This window comes from Agelaius tricolor, unplaced genomic scaffold (genome assembly GCF_023055355.1).
Source record: "Agelaius tricolor isolate 1412-34295 unplaced genomic scaffold, bAgeTri1.0.p SCAF_4, whole genome shotgun sequence".
Taxonomy (NCBI): domain Eukaryota; kingdom Metazoa; phylum Chordata; class Aves; order Passeriformes; family Icteridae; genus Agelaius; species Agelaius tricolor.
Window position 1 is genome coordinate 26661690 of NW_027269264.1, and position 13744 is coordinate 26675433.

General features: G+C 37.3%; 1 protein-coding gene across 6 annotated transcripts in view; it reads right to left on the reverse strand.

Moving 5' to 3' along the window:
* Positions 1 to 13744, reverse strand: part of CCDC171 (coiled-coil domain containing 171) — a 153562-nt gene that overhangs the window by 113934 nt on the left and 25884 nt on the right. For all 6 annotated transcript variants that reach the window (XM_071424959.1, XM_071424955.1, XM_071424957.1 and 3 more), the window contains 3 exons: positions 11102 to 11194; positions 8998 to 9158; positions 2041 to 2179 (listed from right to left, as the gene is read on the reverse strand). In XM_071424959.1, the coding sequence (XP_071281060.1) occupies positions 2041 to 2179; positions 8998 to 9158; positions 11102 to 11194 (393 nt within the window). The remainder of the gene's footprint in view (positions 1 to 2040; positions 2180 to 8997; positions 9159 to 11101; positions 11195 to 13744) is intronic.

Below are 13744 nucleotides of genomic sequence, written 5' to 3' on the forward strand. Positions count from 1 at the left end.
AGTTACACAATGCTCATTTTGAGTACACCATTTAATACTGTTGTAATTACCAAAAAACCTGAAGCATGAATAGAATTTTGTCGTGAATTCTTGTCAGATATAACATACATTTTACTATGGAATTTTTCTTTGTATTCTTTTTGTGCCTGATAAAATTATTTTTTCAGGTTTACTAAGGCAGCAAATGTCTTTTAATACTTAAATGCTTGCATTGAAGAAGCTGTGTCCTCCCAAAGGAAAAAACGTTTATTTAGTTTTATTTTTCTTCAATTTTTTAATTACCAATCTACCTGGAAAGTGGATAACACTAAGACAATGTATGGAGTAATTCCATCAGCTGAAGAGTAGACACCCACAAATCTGAAAACTCTCTGATGCAGATCTCTGCTCTTATATACTGAATAGCACAATGCCTACTTGTAGCAGGAAAGAGATCATGGTAATCTCCTACACTCATAGGTCCAAGAGGAAGCAGGAGCAGAAATTTACAATAGAAAAAAAAAATTGGTTAAGTATAGAAATACTGTAAATGCTACTCTACAATGATGAGAGATAAGGTTTTTAGTTTAAAGTTCATCTAGTTCTAATGCTAGACCACGTTGCTCAAAGACCCCTCCAACCCAGCCTTGAACTCTTCCAAGAATAGGACATTCACAACTTCTCTGTTATGAGTTTCTTTGTTATGTTTCATAAGTTTTTGTTATGTTTAAGTGCCTCACAGCTCTCACAATAATTTTTTTTTTTTCCTAATATCTGATTAAATCCTTCTTTCAGTTTGGAGCCATTCCCCTTGTCGTCTTCCTACACGCCATTCTGGAAAGTCTCTATTCAGGTAGTGGAAGGTCACAATTAGGCCACCCCAAAGCCTTCTCTTCTCCTGGCTGCCTCATAGCAGAGCTGCTCCATCCCTCTGATAACTTGGTGGCCTCCTCTGGACTCTCTCCAACAGGTCCATCTCTGTCCTGTGCTGAGGACCTCAGAGCAGGTGGGGTCTCACCAGAGCAGAGCAGAGGGGCAGAATCCCTCCTCTGCCCTGCTTACCACACTGCTTTGGATGCAGCCCAGGATGTATTTGGCTTGCTTTCTTCCAGCAGGGTCACATCCAGCCTCTCACCCACGTGCACCCCCAAAGCCCTTCTGGGCAGGGCTCCTCTGATCTGTTCATCCCCCAGCCTGTTTTGACACAAGGGTCTGCCCTGACCCAGATGTAGCACCTTGCACTTGGTCTTGGTAAATTACAGAAGATTTTCATGGGCCCACTTCTCCAGCTTGTCCAGGTCTTTCTGGATGGCATCCTGTCCTTCAGCTGTGCCAACTGCACCACTCAGCTTGGTGTCATCAGCAAATGTGCTGAGGGTGCACTTCCATCCCTTCATCTATGTCATTAATGAAGGTAACCTAAGCTTTTTGTTTTGACCCTCCTGCTATTAAAGAGGATGGCAAAATTGGTATTCAAAGTTGGGGTACATAGAGACAGCAGGAAGGCACTCACTGGTGATATAAAAGGAAACATATTTCAGAAAATAATCCTGTAAAATATATCCAATAGGACAAATGCACACCAAACAAAAAAATACCCCAATCAACTAAAAAGTTTGTTACCTTCAAAGAAGACATTTTCAAACAATTTTTGCAGTCAAATGCTTGTATTAAAAATGTTATGTGAAGTAATTATGTCTACAATGGTAACTAATCAAGCCTGAGGAAAAAAAGCTTGGATAGGAAGATAGAAAATTCTTCACAAAAAAGTACAATCCATATTTACAAATTGCCTTTTTCATTAGGAATGCGAAGGCTTGTTTGAAATAACTGATTTCTACAAATAATTCCTCAATTAAATACTTAGTGTATCACTTAAAATGCATTTTTGAATTAGTTTCTCCAGTATCTTGTTTTGTTTCACAAAACAAAGTAATACAAATAAAAAATCAGAGTAACACAAAGTCAGATTTATTCCACAGCTCAGCACAGCAAATGCAGGTTATGTTCACAGCATATTTAAAAACTAAAACAACAAGTGCCATAGGCTTTTTGTCTTACCATTGCAAGTTCGCTCTGTAATTCACTGCAGCTTTTTTCAGCATTCCCTAGTCTTGCAGAGAGGTCCATAATTACCTTCTTCTTCTCCTCAATCACTTCTTTCATTTGATTGTTTGAGGAGAAACACTCTTTTTCTAATCTGGAAAGTTTCAACATTAGAACATTTTAATCAAAAATACTTATGTCAAGTATTCTACATATTTTTAAAAGACAATCTGAGTATCACATCATGTTAGCACATCAAATGACTTATGAAGTTGCTTGCCTTATTTTTTTTAAGTGAAGAAACTTATATATTCCTTGTAAGAAAAACTTCTCAGTTATGTTTACGTTCTTTTCCATCACCAAGGCTTGTGTTAGACTTCCAGTCATAAACTAATTTGATCATTTGAATAGGGTCTCCAGATTACATGTAATAAACAGAAGTCATCATATTTTAATTAACACATTAGTTCTCTTCAGAAAGATATCACATCTTGCATTATCAGCACTGGTTTAAAGTACAAAGCTTGCTCCTCAAGTTTCCAAATACCTGACTATATTCTTACCCTGGTTCTAGCCAGAACAGGGTTGATTTTTGCAGTAGCCAAGAGCGGGCATGGCTAGGACCTGGAGGTCATTCTATACCACCTCATGTCATTTTCTGAGGACAGGAGAAGGGCTCCCTTGTGGGTAGTGTGGCAGAGGGACTGGGTATGGTTGGGTGTTTCCACAGTGTGCAATCACAGGTGATCAATCACTTTTTTTCCTTGTGCACTCTGTCATTAGTATTGTTGCTGTTACAGTTCATTGTCTTATTTCATTGTTGTGTCCAGTAAAGTGTCCTTATCTCAGCCTATGATCTTTACTTTTTGTGAGTCCAATTCTCCTCTCCACCCTGTCACAGAAGAAGAGGGGGGAATGATCGAGCAGCACATGGTTTGGAGTGTTTCTGTAGGAACACTAAATTGGGGAATACATTCTTAAACCATGACAATTCTACTCAGAATTTCATGATTTCAATAGCAGACAATTCAAAATTTCAACCAGTTCTTGAACTACATCAGTCCTTCTGGTATTCAAGAAAACAAATGTATAGAAATTGATAAAAAGGCATGATAAAAAGGTGTGCCATGAGAAAATTACAAGGCCAAACAACAGAAAAAAGGAGACAGAGCCAGGGAGAGGAAGCCAAGGAAAAATTTTGAAGGATTGCCTAAGTACATAGGGGTGGAAAGAAGGTGCCTCAGAAAAGGCACCTAGAATTAACATTCACAAAAGATGACAAAGCTGAGAAGGGATTTTACCACTGCTATGGTAGGAAAGAAAACATGAACAGACTTCTACACAAAGCAGCTATTTTACCAACAGCAGAGAGAGAAAGTCAGCATACTCCCTGCCATTTTGTCCTCCATCTTCCCTGACATGGTCTATTCCCAAGCCTCTATTGTCAGTAAAAGGACACTAAAAGGAGAACAATTGGTAGCAATGGGTGAGGATTGCGTCTGAGATAACCTGTGAGAACTCAACCCATAGAATTGTAGAGGTCAGCTCACCTACATTTAAAGATTTTGATAAAGCTGGCTAATCTCAGAGTGACATTGCTCATTATCATCATGAAAGGTCACAAAAATTGGAGGAGGTCCCTGGCAAATGAAGGAAGGCAAATGTCACACTTATATTTGGCAAAAGTAAAAAGGAGAAGCCAAGGAACTATAAACCACTGAGCTTCATTTCAGCCCTGGAAGGTTACAAAGTAATTCCTTCTAGAACAATTTTCTGGGCTCATGAAAGAGACAAAGGTGATTGGGAACAAGCCCAGATGGTAGTAGCTGGAATGGTTGTAATACTGTAGAGGTCTGTCTAAGACCTGTTTAACAGCTTCAGCCACCACCTGGAGTAAGCCAAGAGTGCAGTCTCACAATACCTGCAGTGAACAGTGAACTGGGTGTGGGTAGATCATGACACAATACAATTGATACACTCAACTGAAGTGCTGCTATTCTCTAGTCATGGAGAAAGAACAGGCCAGAATTAACCTTCTGACATTCAACAATGACATGTGCAAAGACCAGAACTTAGGAAAAAAGGCCACCCTAAAGTGATGTAGCTCATAATTGGCTGGATAGAAGGTATGCTAACGAGAACCTGGTAACCATGACACACAGCCACTAATCAGCAGCACAGCACAGGAGCAGAAATAGCTAACAGCATCCTGGGCTGTGTTAATAGCAGCATAGCCAGATCAAGGGAAGTGATTATTCACCTTGTATTTGGCAGTCATTATAAGATATCTCGGATAATGATCACTTTTAACTACATGCACCCCTTATAACATAGGAAAAAAGTTGGGGTGAGCTAAGGGAATGGTCACCACCATGGTCAGCAGCAGAAATACACGTAAGAACTGAGGAAACTTGGTATGTTCAAGCTGGAGAAGAGATAACTCGACAGTGTACAACAGGCCTCCCAGTATCTAAAAGGAGGTTAGCAAGGAAATGCAGACAATCACTTCACAGCAGTGTTTGTCTACAAGACAAGTACTGAATCCAAAGAGGTTCAAACAAGGAGATATGTTTTCCAACTGTATGGAAAAGGTTCCCAGAGAGATTGTGCCATCTCCATTCTCCACGTTTTCAAGACCTAACTGAAGAACCTGATCTCATGATGCAGGTTGAGCAGCAGGTTGGATTATAGATCCTGCAATTCCTTTCAACCTGAACTATTCTTTGATGTAGCTCTCAACAGTAGAAACATCCAGTAGAAACATCATCTCTTTTTCTCCTAGCAGTCCTGTCTCCCAAGAACTGAAAGCAGTGCAAAGGGCTCAAAGTTCTTGCATTTTTTAAGCTTTTGAATCAATATAGTCACTTTCTGACTTTAATTTATTTGTTAAAGATTAATGTATCTTTTTAGTCGAAGGACTGCTTCAGCAGTCCACCAAACACCTATGTCCTTCTGCATCAGCCTGGCTGATTTTTTGCTGTAGCTGCAGATGTTTACTCCTTATTCTTCAAAATCTGCCTATTTCAGTCCCCCAAAGTAGCCTCTACTCTCACAGCTTTCAGAAACACAGCAAAAGCAGTTCCAAATTATTCCATGTCATGTTCTTGCTCTTCAAGAAAAGTAAATTCACACAGAGATCCAAATCCCATGTTGCTTCCAATTTACATAGTGCTACTGGGTTCAGAGCTAATTAATAAATTATGCAACCCAGAAAAGCCTATTAGTTTGGTTTTGGCTATTACAACTATATTTTTCTAAGAAAATAAAAAATTATGCCACCCAGAAAAGCCCAAAAGCCCATTTGCTTGGTTTCAGTTATTATAACTACATTTTTTTCTGAGAAAACAAATTCTTACAGCATTTTATAGCTCCCAACTTTTGCGTTATTTACCTACATCAAGTCCAGCTAAAGACACATACAAGTGTTCTAGCACAACAAATGAAAGTCTCTAAGACCTTCATCTGGCTAAGGCTTAAAGACAAACTCATGCAAGTCCCCCAGAAAAATAGAAAATATGTTCGGATGCCAAACTATGTTATAAAAAAAAGCCAAGCTCCTGACATTGTCTGAAGTCCAAAGACCAGACCCTTCAAAGGTAAATAGATCAAAGGCTGTTGTATTCTCTCAGAAGGTGTCCGGTGAAAGCAATCCCTGATTTTCACCAATATTACCGACACTTGTATGCTTCAAAGAATAAAAAGGGGACAGGAAACAGATGAGGCAGTACCTGCCCACCCCATGTAATTACCTCAAGGGAACTGGGTAGATTGATGTCCACCTCAGAAAAAGCTTGACCTTCGCTACTTATCTTAATAGAGGTCTGGAAATTTTGGTATCTGGACTAACAAAATTGTGAGGATAGGCTGTTCATGTTTCTTCAACATCTCTTAACAAAACCACCAACTGTTTTACCTGTGTTTTAACTGTCTTAATTTTCATGGAAAGGTTTGCATTCTCTGAAATCACAGAACACAATCTGCTTTCAAAAAACTCAGCTAGCAGAAGCTGCTAGAAGTAACTGCCTGAATCAACACATGATTGCAAACAGTGAAAAGTACTGTCTGAATATTACACAACATTTATTCTCATGTTCAATTAACACACAGAACAGATGCCTCAGGCATAAGTTCTGTTTTATCCCAGAAAAATCCCTAGGATAGGGCAAATTTCCCTCCTGAAAAGGAAACACTTTCCCTCCTGAAAAGGAAACTGAACATAATTGTCCAGTTCAGAGCAAAAAGGGAAGGCTTCTTAAGGTTCATCTTGCACTTTAGTAACTCAATTTACTTCTCTGTAAGTGCTACTATTGAAATTCTTAAGGCAAATGGTACCACATCTGTAAAACTGTATTTCATAGTCTTAAGTACAAAAATATAGGTATTTCCTATACGGTAATTCCAAACAAAGAAATATACTCTCTAAAAAAACTCTTATTTTTCTTTTTTGATGATAACATTTTTCAAAGATGTAACTTTTGTGGATCAAAAATTTCCTAGACTCAAATCCCTTCAATGCTCAAAGAAATATCTTCATATATCTAGAGAAAAGATTCTCACAAGGAACAAAACATTACTGAATGCACAATACAATTCAACACCTAACCATTATTGTTACTTTGGTCCAAATAATCTAATTCAGAAAAATATCTTTAAGAGATTCTTAGAGATTTAACTGAAAAACTACTACTTACAGAAGTTCATGTTTTTAACCAAATTTACTAATCCAAAAATTTAAAAATAGATCTTGTAGTAGAACTTGTGGAATTCTAATGATTTGGAAAATACCTAAACAGATGTTTAAATTACATTAAAAATGCTGCTAATTAGCTAATATGTTATTAACATCTATTGGTTCCCAGTACACATCCATACTAACAGCTCCCTGACTGATTACAGGAAGCCACGTTATGGCAGGCATGTTGACAAGACAGGATAGTTTTTTTCTAGACCAAAAACTGCAATGGCTTAATAAGCATTACTCAAAAAACCAAACTAAAAAGCCCCACATTTCACCAAGGATGATTAATTCTTCTGGTCTAACATCAATACAAAGACAAACTTTGGAATATTAGGTCTTGGGACAAGTGAATAAATGGTTCAAGAACAAACACTGCAAGTGTTTGAACACTACTTCAAGAAAACTTTCGTAACATTAATTTTTCCATATCTTCTGGACCACTCATGGCAACCAACCAGAGCAAAAATAAAAAACCCACTACACCAAATTAAAAACTAAGAAAACCAAACCAAGATTGGAAAAAAAAAAAGAACCATAGTCCATATGCTCTGTAAGAATAAAAGGTTACATACAAGAAAAGTTCAGATGGTACAAAGTAGCTTGTGTTCTGCAAAACTACTGGTCCAACAACCATTCCTCAAAAAAGGCTGGTTTGCAAACATAGAAGCTTTTTTAAAGCAAAATGATAAAAAGGGAATAAAATGTCAAATCAATCGTCCAGGCCTTCTCCATTTCACAGAAAGGCAAAGAACTCTGTATCAGTTTAGTGTCATGTATTTACTGACAGAGCAAAAATGCTCACAGCAAAAACAACCAGGCAGGATGAGATTACACTTTAATTAGCTGATGTTATTTTAGAACTGTAGAGCATCTTGAAATATACTTACTCAGTTTCACAGCTGTGAAGACTGCAGTCTTCCTGAAGAATAACTTTAGATTACTATCATAATGTTTTTCACAAATTTTTATCATAAAAATTATATCTTTTTCTTTGAGAAAAAAGTTTTCACTTTTTAATGTGATTCTGGTTTACTTAAATGTGCCTCTTTTGAGCTTTTTTTTAACAAAGAGCTCTAAGTTGTTTATAATACAGCACAAGTTTCAACTCTGTTTGAAACTAAAAACATCTCTGTAAGCATGAATATAGGAACACTTGGGCCACAAAAGGGCCACAAAGGTTTCCCTTGTTTTGTAGGGAAACCAGTTTCTTTTTTCCCCTTTTTAGTATTTTCTTTTTTTCTGTACTGCTTGTAAGAGCAAGTCTGTACACAAACACTTTTATGTACAGACTCCCAAAATCCTAAACTAAGAGATGCAAACTGTCTTTTTCAACACATTCTACTACCTCTCTTCCCCCACAACCTCACTGTGTGCCACCCACTTCCTGTCTTCTAAAGCCCCTCTTTCGCTAAATTTCACATACTGTCCTTTATTTCATGTACTCCAAGTTATTTCATGAACTTCAAGTTCTCTGTCTTCCAGCACCATTCTTCTTCCTGATATTTTCTCACCCCAATAACAACTTTATTCAGCTAAGGAAGAAGACTCAGTACAGTGTACCCTATATCTGCCCAGGAAATAGAGCAAAATCTTTCTTCCAAAAAAGATCTGTTACCACAGACACAGTATACTGTGCTGAGCAGGAAAGGAATCCCAGGTAATTTCATCTGCCCTCATACACTTCATCCGCGCTCATACACTTCATCCGCTAGTTTCATTAGCTAGTCAACACTTTCTATTTTCATTAGCTAGTCAACACTTTCCACAATCATTCAAAAGCTGAAAATGAAGATCCACCACTATAAGTGATACACAACTTCTCAACAGGGGTCTTAAAGATTGATCTAGCTCACTGAAATGAAAAATAATATTTTCATAATAATGTAAGTATATAGAGAAGAAAACATCTGTTCTAATCATACCATGTGTGCTTTCCTGCACTCCTCCCAAGTACGCAGGAGAGAGGACCCTGCCATAACTATAATTTCCAACATTTTTGCTTTGGCAAATAATTGGTAACAGATCAGTTATTTTCTTTACCCACCCACATGGTTACTGATATGGACCTGTTATTAATGTTATTAATGGAACACCAGGTTCTGAACTTAGGTTGTTTTGGGAAATTGCATCAGATTTAGTTGTTTTATACTGACTGAAAAGTATATAAATGTAAGCTGTAAGTGGTAATCCAGCTGTCTACTGCCATTTTACAATGAATTTAGACGGAAACTTACAAATTCAGTTTTTCCAAGTTCTCCTGGGCATTGTGTTTTTCTCTCTCATATGCATATTCTAACCCTTTGAACTCTTTCTTGATCATTTCTAAATCTGAAAGAGCTTCTTCTCGTCTGTCCTTTTCCACACGCACGGCTTCTTCAAGTTCTCGAATTCTTAACTACACCAAGTGATAAAAAAGCAATTAAAGCAAGTTAGGAAAAACTTACAAGATCTTCTATGGTCTGTTCTGCTTTACAGTAGAGTATATTGTATTAATTCAGTATAAAAGCATATACACATGTAAAAATCATTGAACACATGTAAAAATGTAAGAATACATAAAACTCAAACCAGAGACAAATAGATACGACAATGAAAAGTACCTCCTGTTCTCATTTGGAGGTGTCTGAACATTTTCAGTTCTTATTAATACTGAAGCTTTCCAGGGAAATTCTAGTTTTTAAATAGACTCATGAAGAGTGGGACCAGCAATAAAGGCCATACTTTCTCTCAGAACAAAGCATACTTCTAGCTTGTTCATGTACATAAACAAGGAAAAAGACTTTATCAGTTATTCATCCATAAAACCCAAGCCTCTAAGTTGAAGGAATGTTATCCTCTCAGTTCCTTTGTATGTTGCAGAAATAGAGAGGAAATTAAGCAACTAAATCTTTTCTAGTTAAATAATCACTTTTAAAATTTAAGTGCCTGCACATACAGAAGATCATGAAAATAAGAAAATAACTGACTGAAGAATGGCAATGCTTATTTTTGTTACTCAGAAAATAGGGGGAAAAGATACTAAATTCCCTTCTTTTTTGCTTAGTGGAGCGGTGGCCAGTAGAAAGTAAAACGCCCAGGCTAGATAAGTGTCCAGCCAACCTCCAGCCAGTAAGGCACTTCCCCAACCCGGAGTCAGGGCCTTGTGCCTAAGGCGATGTCAGGCCTTGCGGACGTGTGGCCGCAGTAGAGAGCTCCGAAGTCGCAGGATGAAATGAAGAGGCGACTCTCAGTTTCTTCAGGGAGGGTGGTTTTATTGGTAGGGAAACATGGAGTTTTTCGGTGGAAGAAGCTGAGAGCCCCGAGGCAGGGAAAGCCTCGGTTTTACAGAGGGTGGGAGGGGTGAAAGATAGCAAATCAGAGAGGGATACATTAAGGATTGGCATGATCGGAGAACCCATCAAACACAGTTGCGGGAGGGACCCTGGCCCCTAACCCAATCACTCGACACCCTGGCCCGAACTCTCTAGAAAAAGAGGCAGGGGTGTCGAGTGACAGGCAGGCTGCCAGGGGTGGGGAACAAGAAAGATAACCAAGACAACTGGGGAGGGGTTTGGGGATTGACACAAACTGGTAACAGGGCAGGACCTTCTGAGAGAACAATGGGGGGAAAACTGAACAAGCATAAAACACACCACAACAGCTTAGTTTTTCGGAAGTCCAGTAAGTTTGTTAACTAATATGATATAACTAAGAAATCACCATTTAGTTTTTCTCAAACTTTTTTTTACTAAACCATAGCTTTTTTACTGAGTATAACTCTGTGTGATACAGATAGAAAAAAATTAATGTTCAAGTATATACACTAGATTTATTCATATAATCAAACTTTACTGGTAACTGCGAGTATCATAATTTTGAAGCTGGAATGTACTCTGAGAAACTGTGTTTGAAACTGCAGTTTCAGGATGCATTATGCCCTCACTCCTAAATAAGTTGGATGCATGCACTATGTCTCCAAATTGCTCTAAGAAGCCATTCAGAAGATACAGGGCGGCATATTTAAACAGTAGTACAGTGCTTAACTATTATGAAACATTTCCTTTTCCCTAACTGTTTAAATAGTAGTGGGAATTACAAATATGACATCTTATTTTATTATTTATTCTAATAACTTTAAAGTTCCCCGAAAAGCAGATACTCCGCTATTCTGTCCTCTCATATATATATTATGATTTTGTAATAAATCTATTACAATTGTAATAAATTATTTATTGTAATAAATCTATTTAGGTTTTTTACTGGAGCAAGTGCTCTTCATATTTTTGGATATTAGTTATTTCACAACTTCCTCAACTGTTTTACTGTAAACTTCTATGAAATATTTAACAAAAAGTTTACCTCAATTATCTCTGAAGTGAAATTGGATGCTAAATGTGCTGCTCTCTCTGCTTCAATGTCTTCTTCCAGTTTCTTTGCTTTCACTGCAGCTGCCTAGAAGTACATTATGAGGATATTTAAGTTCAGAGAGAAGATAATATGACACCAGGTTTATTCAACTCATTAAGCATATTGTGACTCCATACTCCAACCTGATACATCTGAATTTCTTTGGAACTGTGACAATTCATAGCAAGAAACACATATAAAAACATTTTCTACATATATGGATTATTAAATTAATATTTTCTATTTAGTTTAGTAAATTGATGTAGTACTATGTTAGTGCTGCATTTTTTATAATCAGCTAGGGTCAGAAAGCAAATAAACCAAGTTAAATATTCTTCCTATTGCCCCACTATTTGCTCACTTGTGGCAACATAACTATACTCTGTATGTCCTGAAATACATTGAGGTATCAATAGAACATCTACAATTTCATAAACGAGACACAAGACAGAGAAGATTCTTCAAAAATTTATCTGCTTAACATACTTAATTTTAAAAAATTACAAACACTGCTACTATATTTTCATACTGCTAAGATTATTCTCATAATTAAGAATGTCTTCAAAAAAGGTAAGAAGGACCCAGGGAACTACTGGCCTGTATAGTTCTTCAAAAGAAAATTCTGTCTTCTTGAGCTAACATGATGGACACTAAATGCAAGGACAAGCCACATGGTCCAGAGGAAACACAAAATCCCAGAAGTATGGAAGCCTTAGTCCTAACAAAATGCAGGACGTGAAGAAGTGAAGAAGGCAGGAGCAGGCAGACATCTGTAAGAAGTGCCAATATATCACTCTTTTGATGTCTGAAGTAGAAGCAATTCCATTTAAACAGTAACATTTGTAGATGTTGTCTTTGCTTGCATTGCCACAAGTCACTGAAGAATTAACTTGTAGCATTAGCATGCCTATTAAAAAAAAAGCACTGGCAAAATTTAGCATTTCAGCCACAGACATCTCTGATGAACTCTGGAATAAGAGAAACAGCTCCTTTTCACAAACAGGACAGTATGTCTAGCCTACTGGAAAAGAGTTATGATCTCCATAACCAAAGAAGAGCCAGCTGTACCTGACAGGTATCCAATGTAAAGCATTCAAATAGATCCAAGATAGTATACAAAGAAAATTCTATTAGAAACTAGAAATGAAACTTTGACACGTAAGTATCATCTTATGGTTCATATGCCTACATAAAGGCATGAAAAGAAGTGACTTTTTCAAAACTGGTGTTTCTTCCTAAAGTTAAACACAGCCATGTCCCATTCTTGTGTTTGAAGTTCCTCTTCCTCTAGAGTTTAATTCTTTAAAGCTTTGCCTCAGAAGTTTGTGACAATTTTGATTTTTTACAATCTTGCTTGCATTAGTTTACAGTAACTCCAAAAAACAAAGAGCCAGTGAAAGAAACAAATCTTTTTATTAAAGATAAGACACTGCCAGAGATCTGACAGAACTACCACTAATTTTTTGTATTATTAGAAGCCAAAGATGAAGAGTAAACTGTGTTCTTTCAAAAGCCTCAGAAGATTACTCAGAAAAACCCTAATCTTATTTTACCAGTCTATATACTATACCCAGAAGACTGGATGCTTAAAAGAGCCTGCAGAAAAACTACAGATATGAATTGAGGAAGTCATGTAGATGCTGAATGTGGAGCACTGAATATTCTTTTTCCTCTGCTCTATGACTACCTTGCTAAAGCTTATGGCTCAGCATAGCCCTGGAAAATTTAAACCAAATCAGATGCCAGCAAATAATTGAGAAATTAGTCAGAAAAAACCACCAAACTTCATGAAAGACATTAAACCAGACACTACTGTTTAAGCATGGCTAATCAATACTGAATTATTAATAGAAAGAAATTCAGATTTGCTCTAAGGAAAAGAACCTTGGTATTTCAGTCTATCAAACTGCACATTAGCCACAGAATTTGCACCTGTATTCAAAGCTGTGTCTGAAGACTCAGTTGGGAAGAACACAGCTGCAACAAAATGCCATATAGAAAATCTATTCTATTTTGCTGATAAAGGTTCAAACAGGCTCTGCTGATACCTATATGCACTTCCCTTCACAGTGAGAAGCTGCATTCTCCACCAGTGAGAACAATCTATTACCTATTCTGTGAGTAGAAGAAAAATGTCAGGGGTGAGGCTAACCTGTAAAACCATGATAAAAGTTCCAAAAAGAGAAACAGGAAGCAGTTTTGTTTTCCTGTCTGACGAACAGAAGGTCACATGAAGAACATGAGAAGTAGTTACACGCTTTTCATAAATTTAGAAAGGTTTACTAAACCTTATCAAAAATACAAGACCAAATAGAGAAAATATTATGGTGCTGGGAGCAAAGGATTTTTCCCAACATGTGCTCGCCAACACAACGGAGGTTTTGCCTTTTGACCCTTTTGCCTCTCACAAAATTCTGTCCATTGACTCCTTCTTTGCTATCCAGTGGTAGAATTTACTTCCTCAAATCCTGATTAGAGGTCAGCTGTTTGCCATAGTAACAAGCCAACCCTCACAAATGTCCTCTTCACCAGCTGTCCCTGTATAACAACACAAGGCAGTAAAACCTAACTATAAATCTATGAAACTTTTCTTAA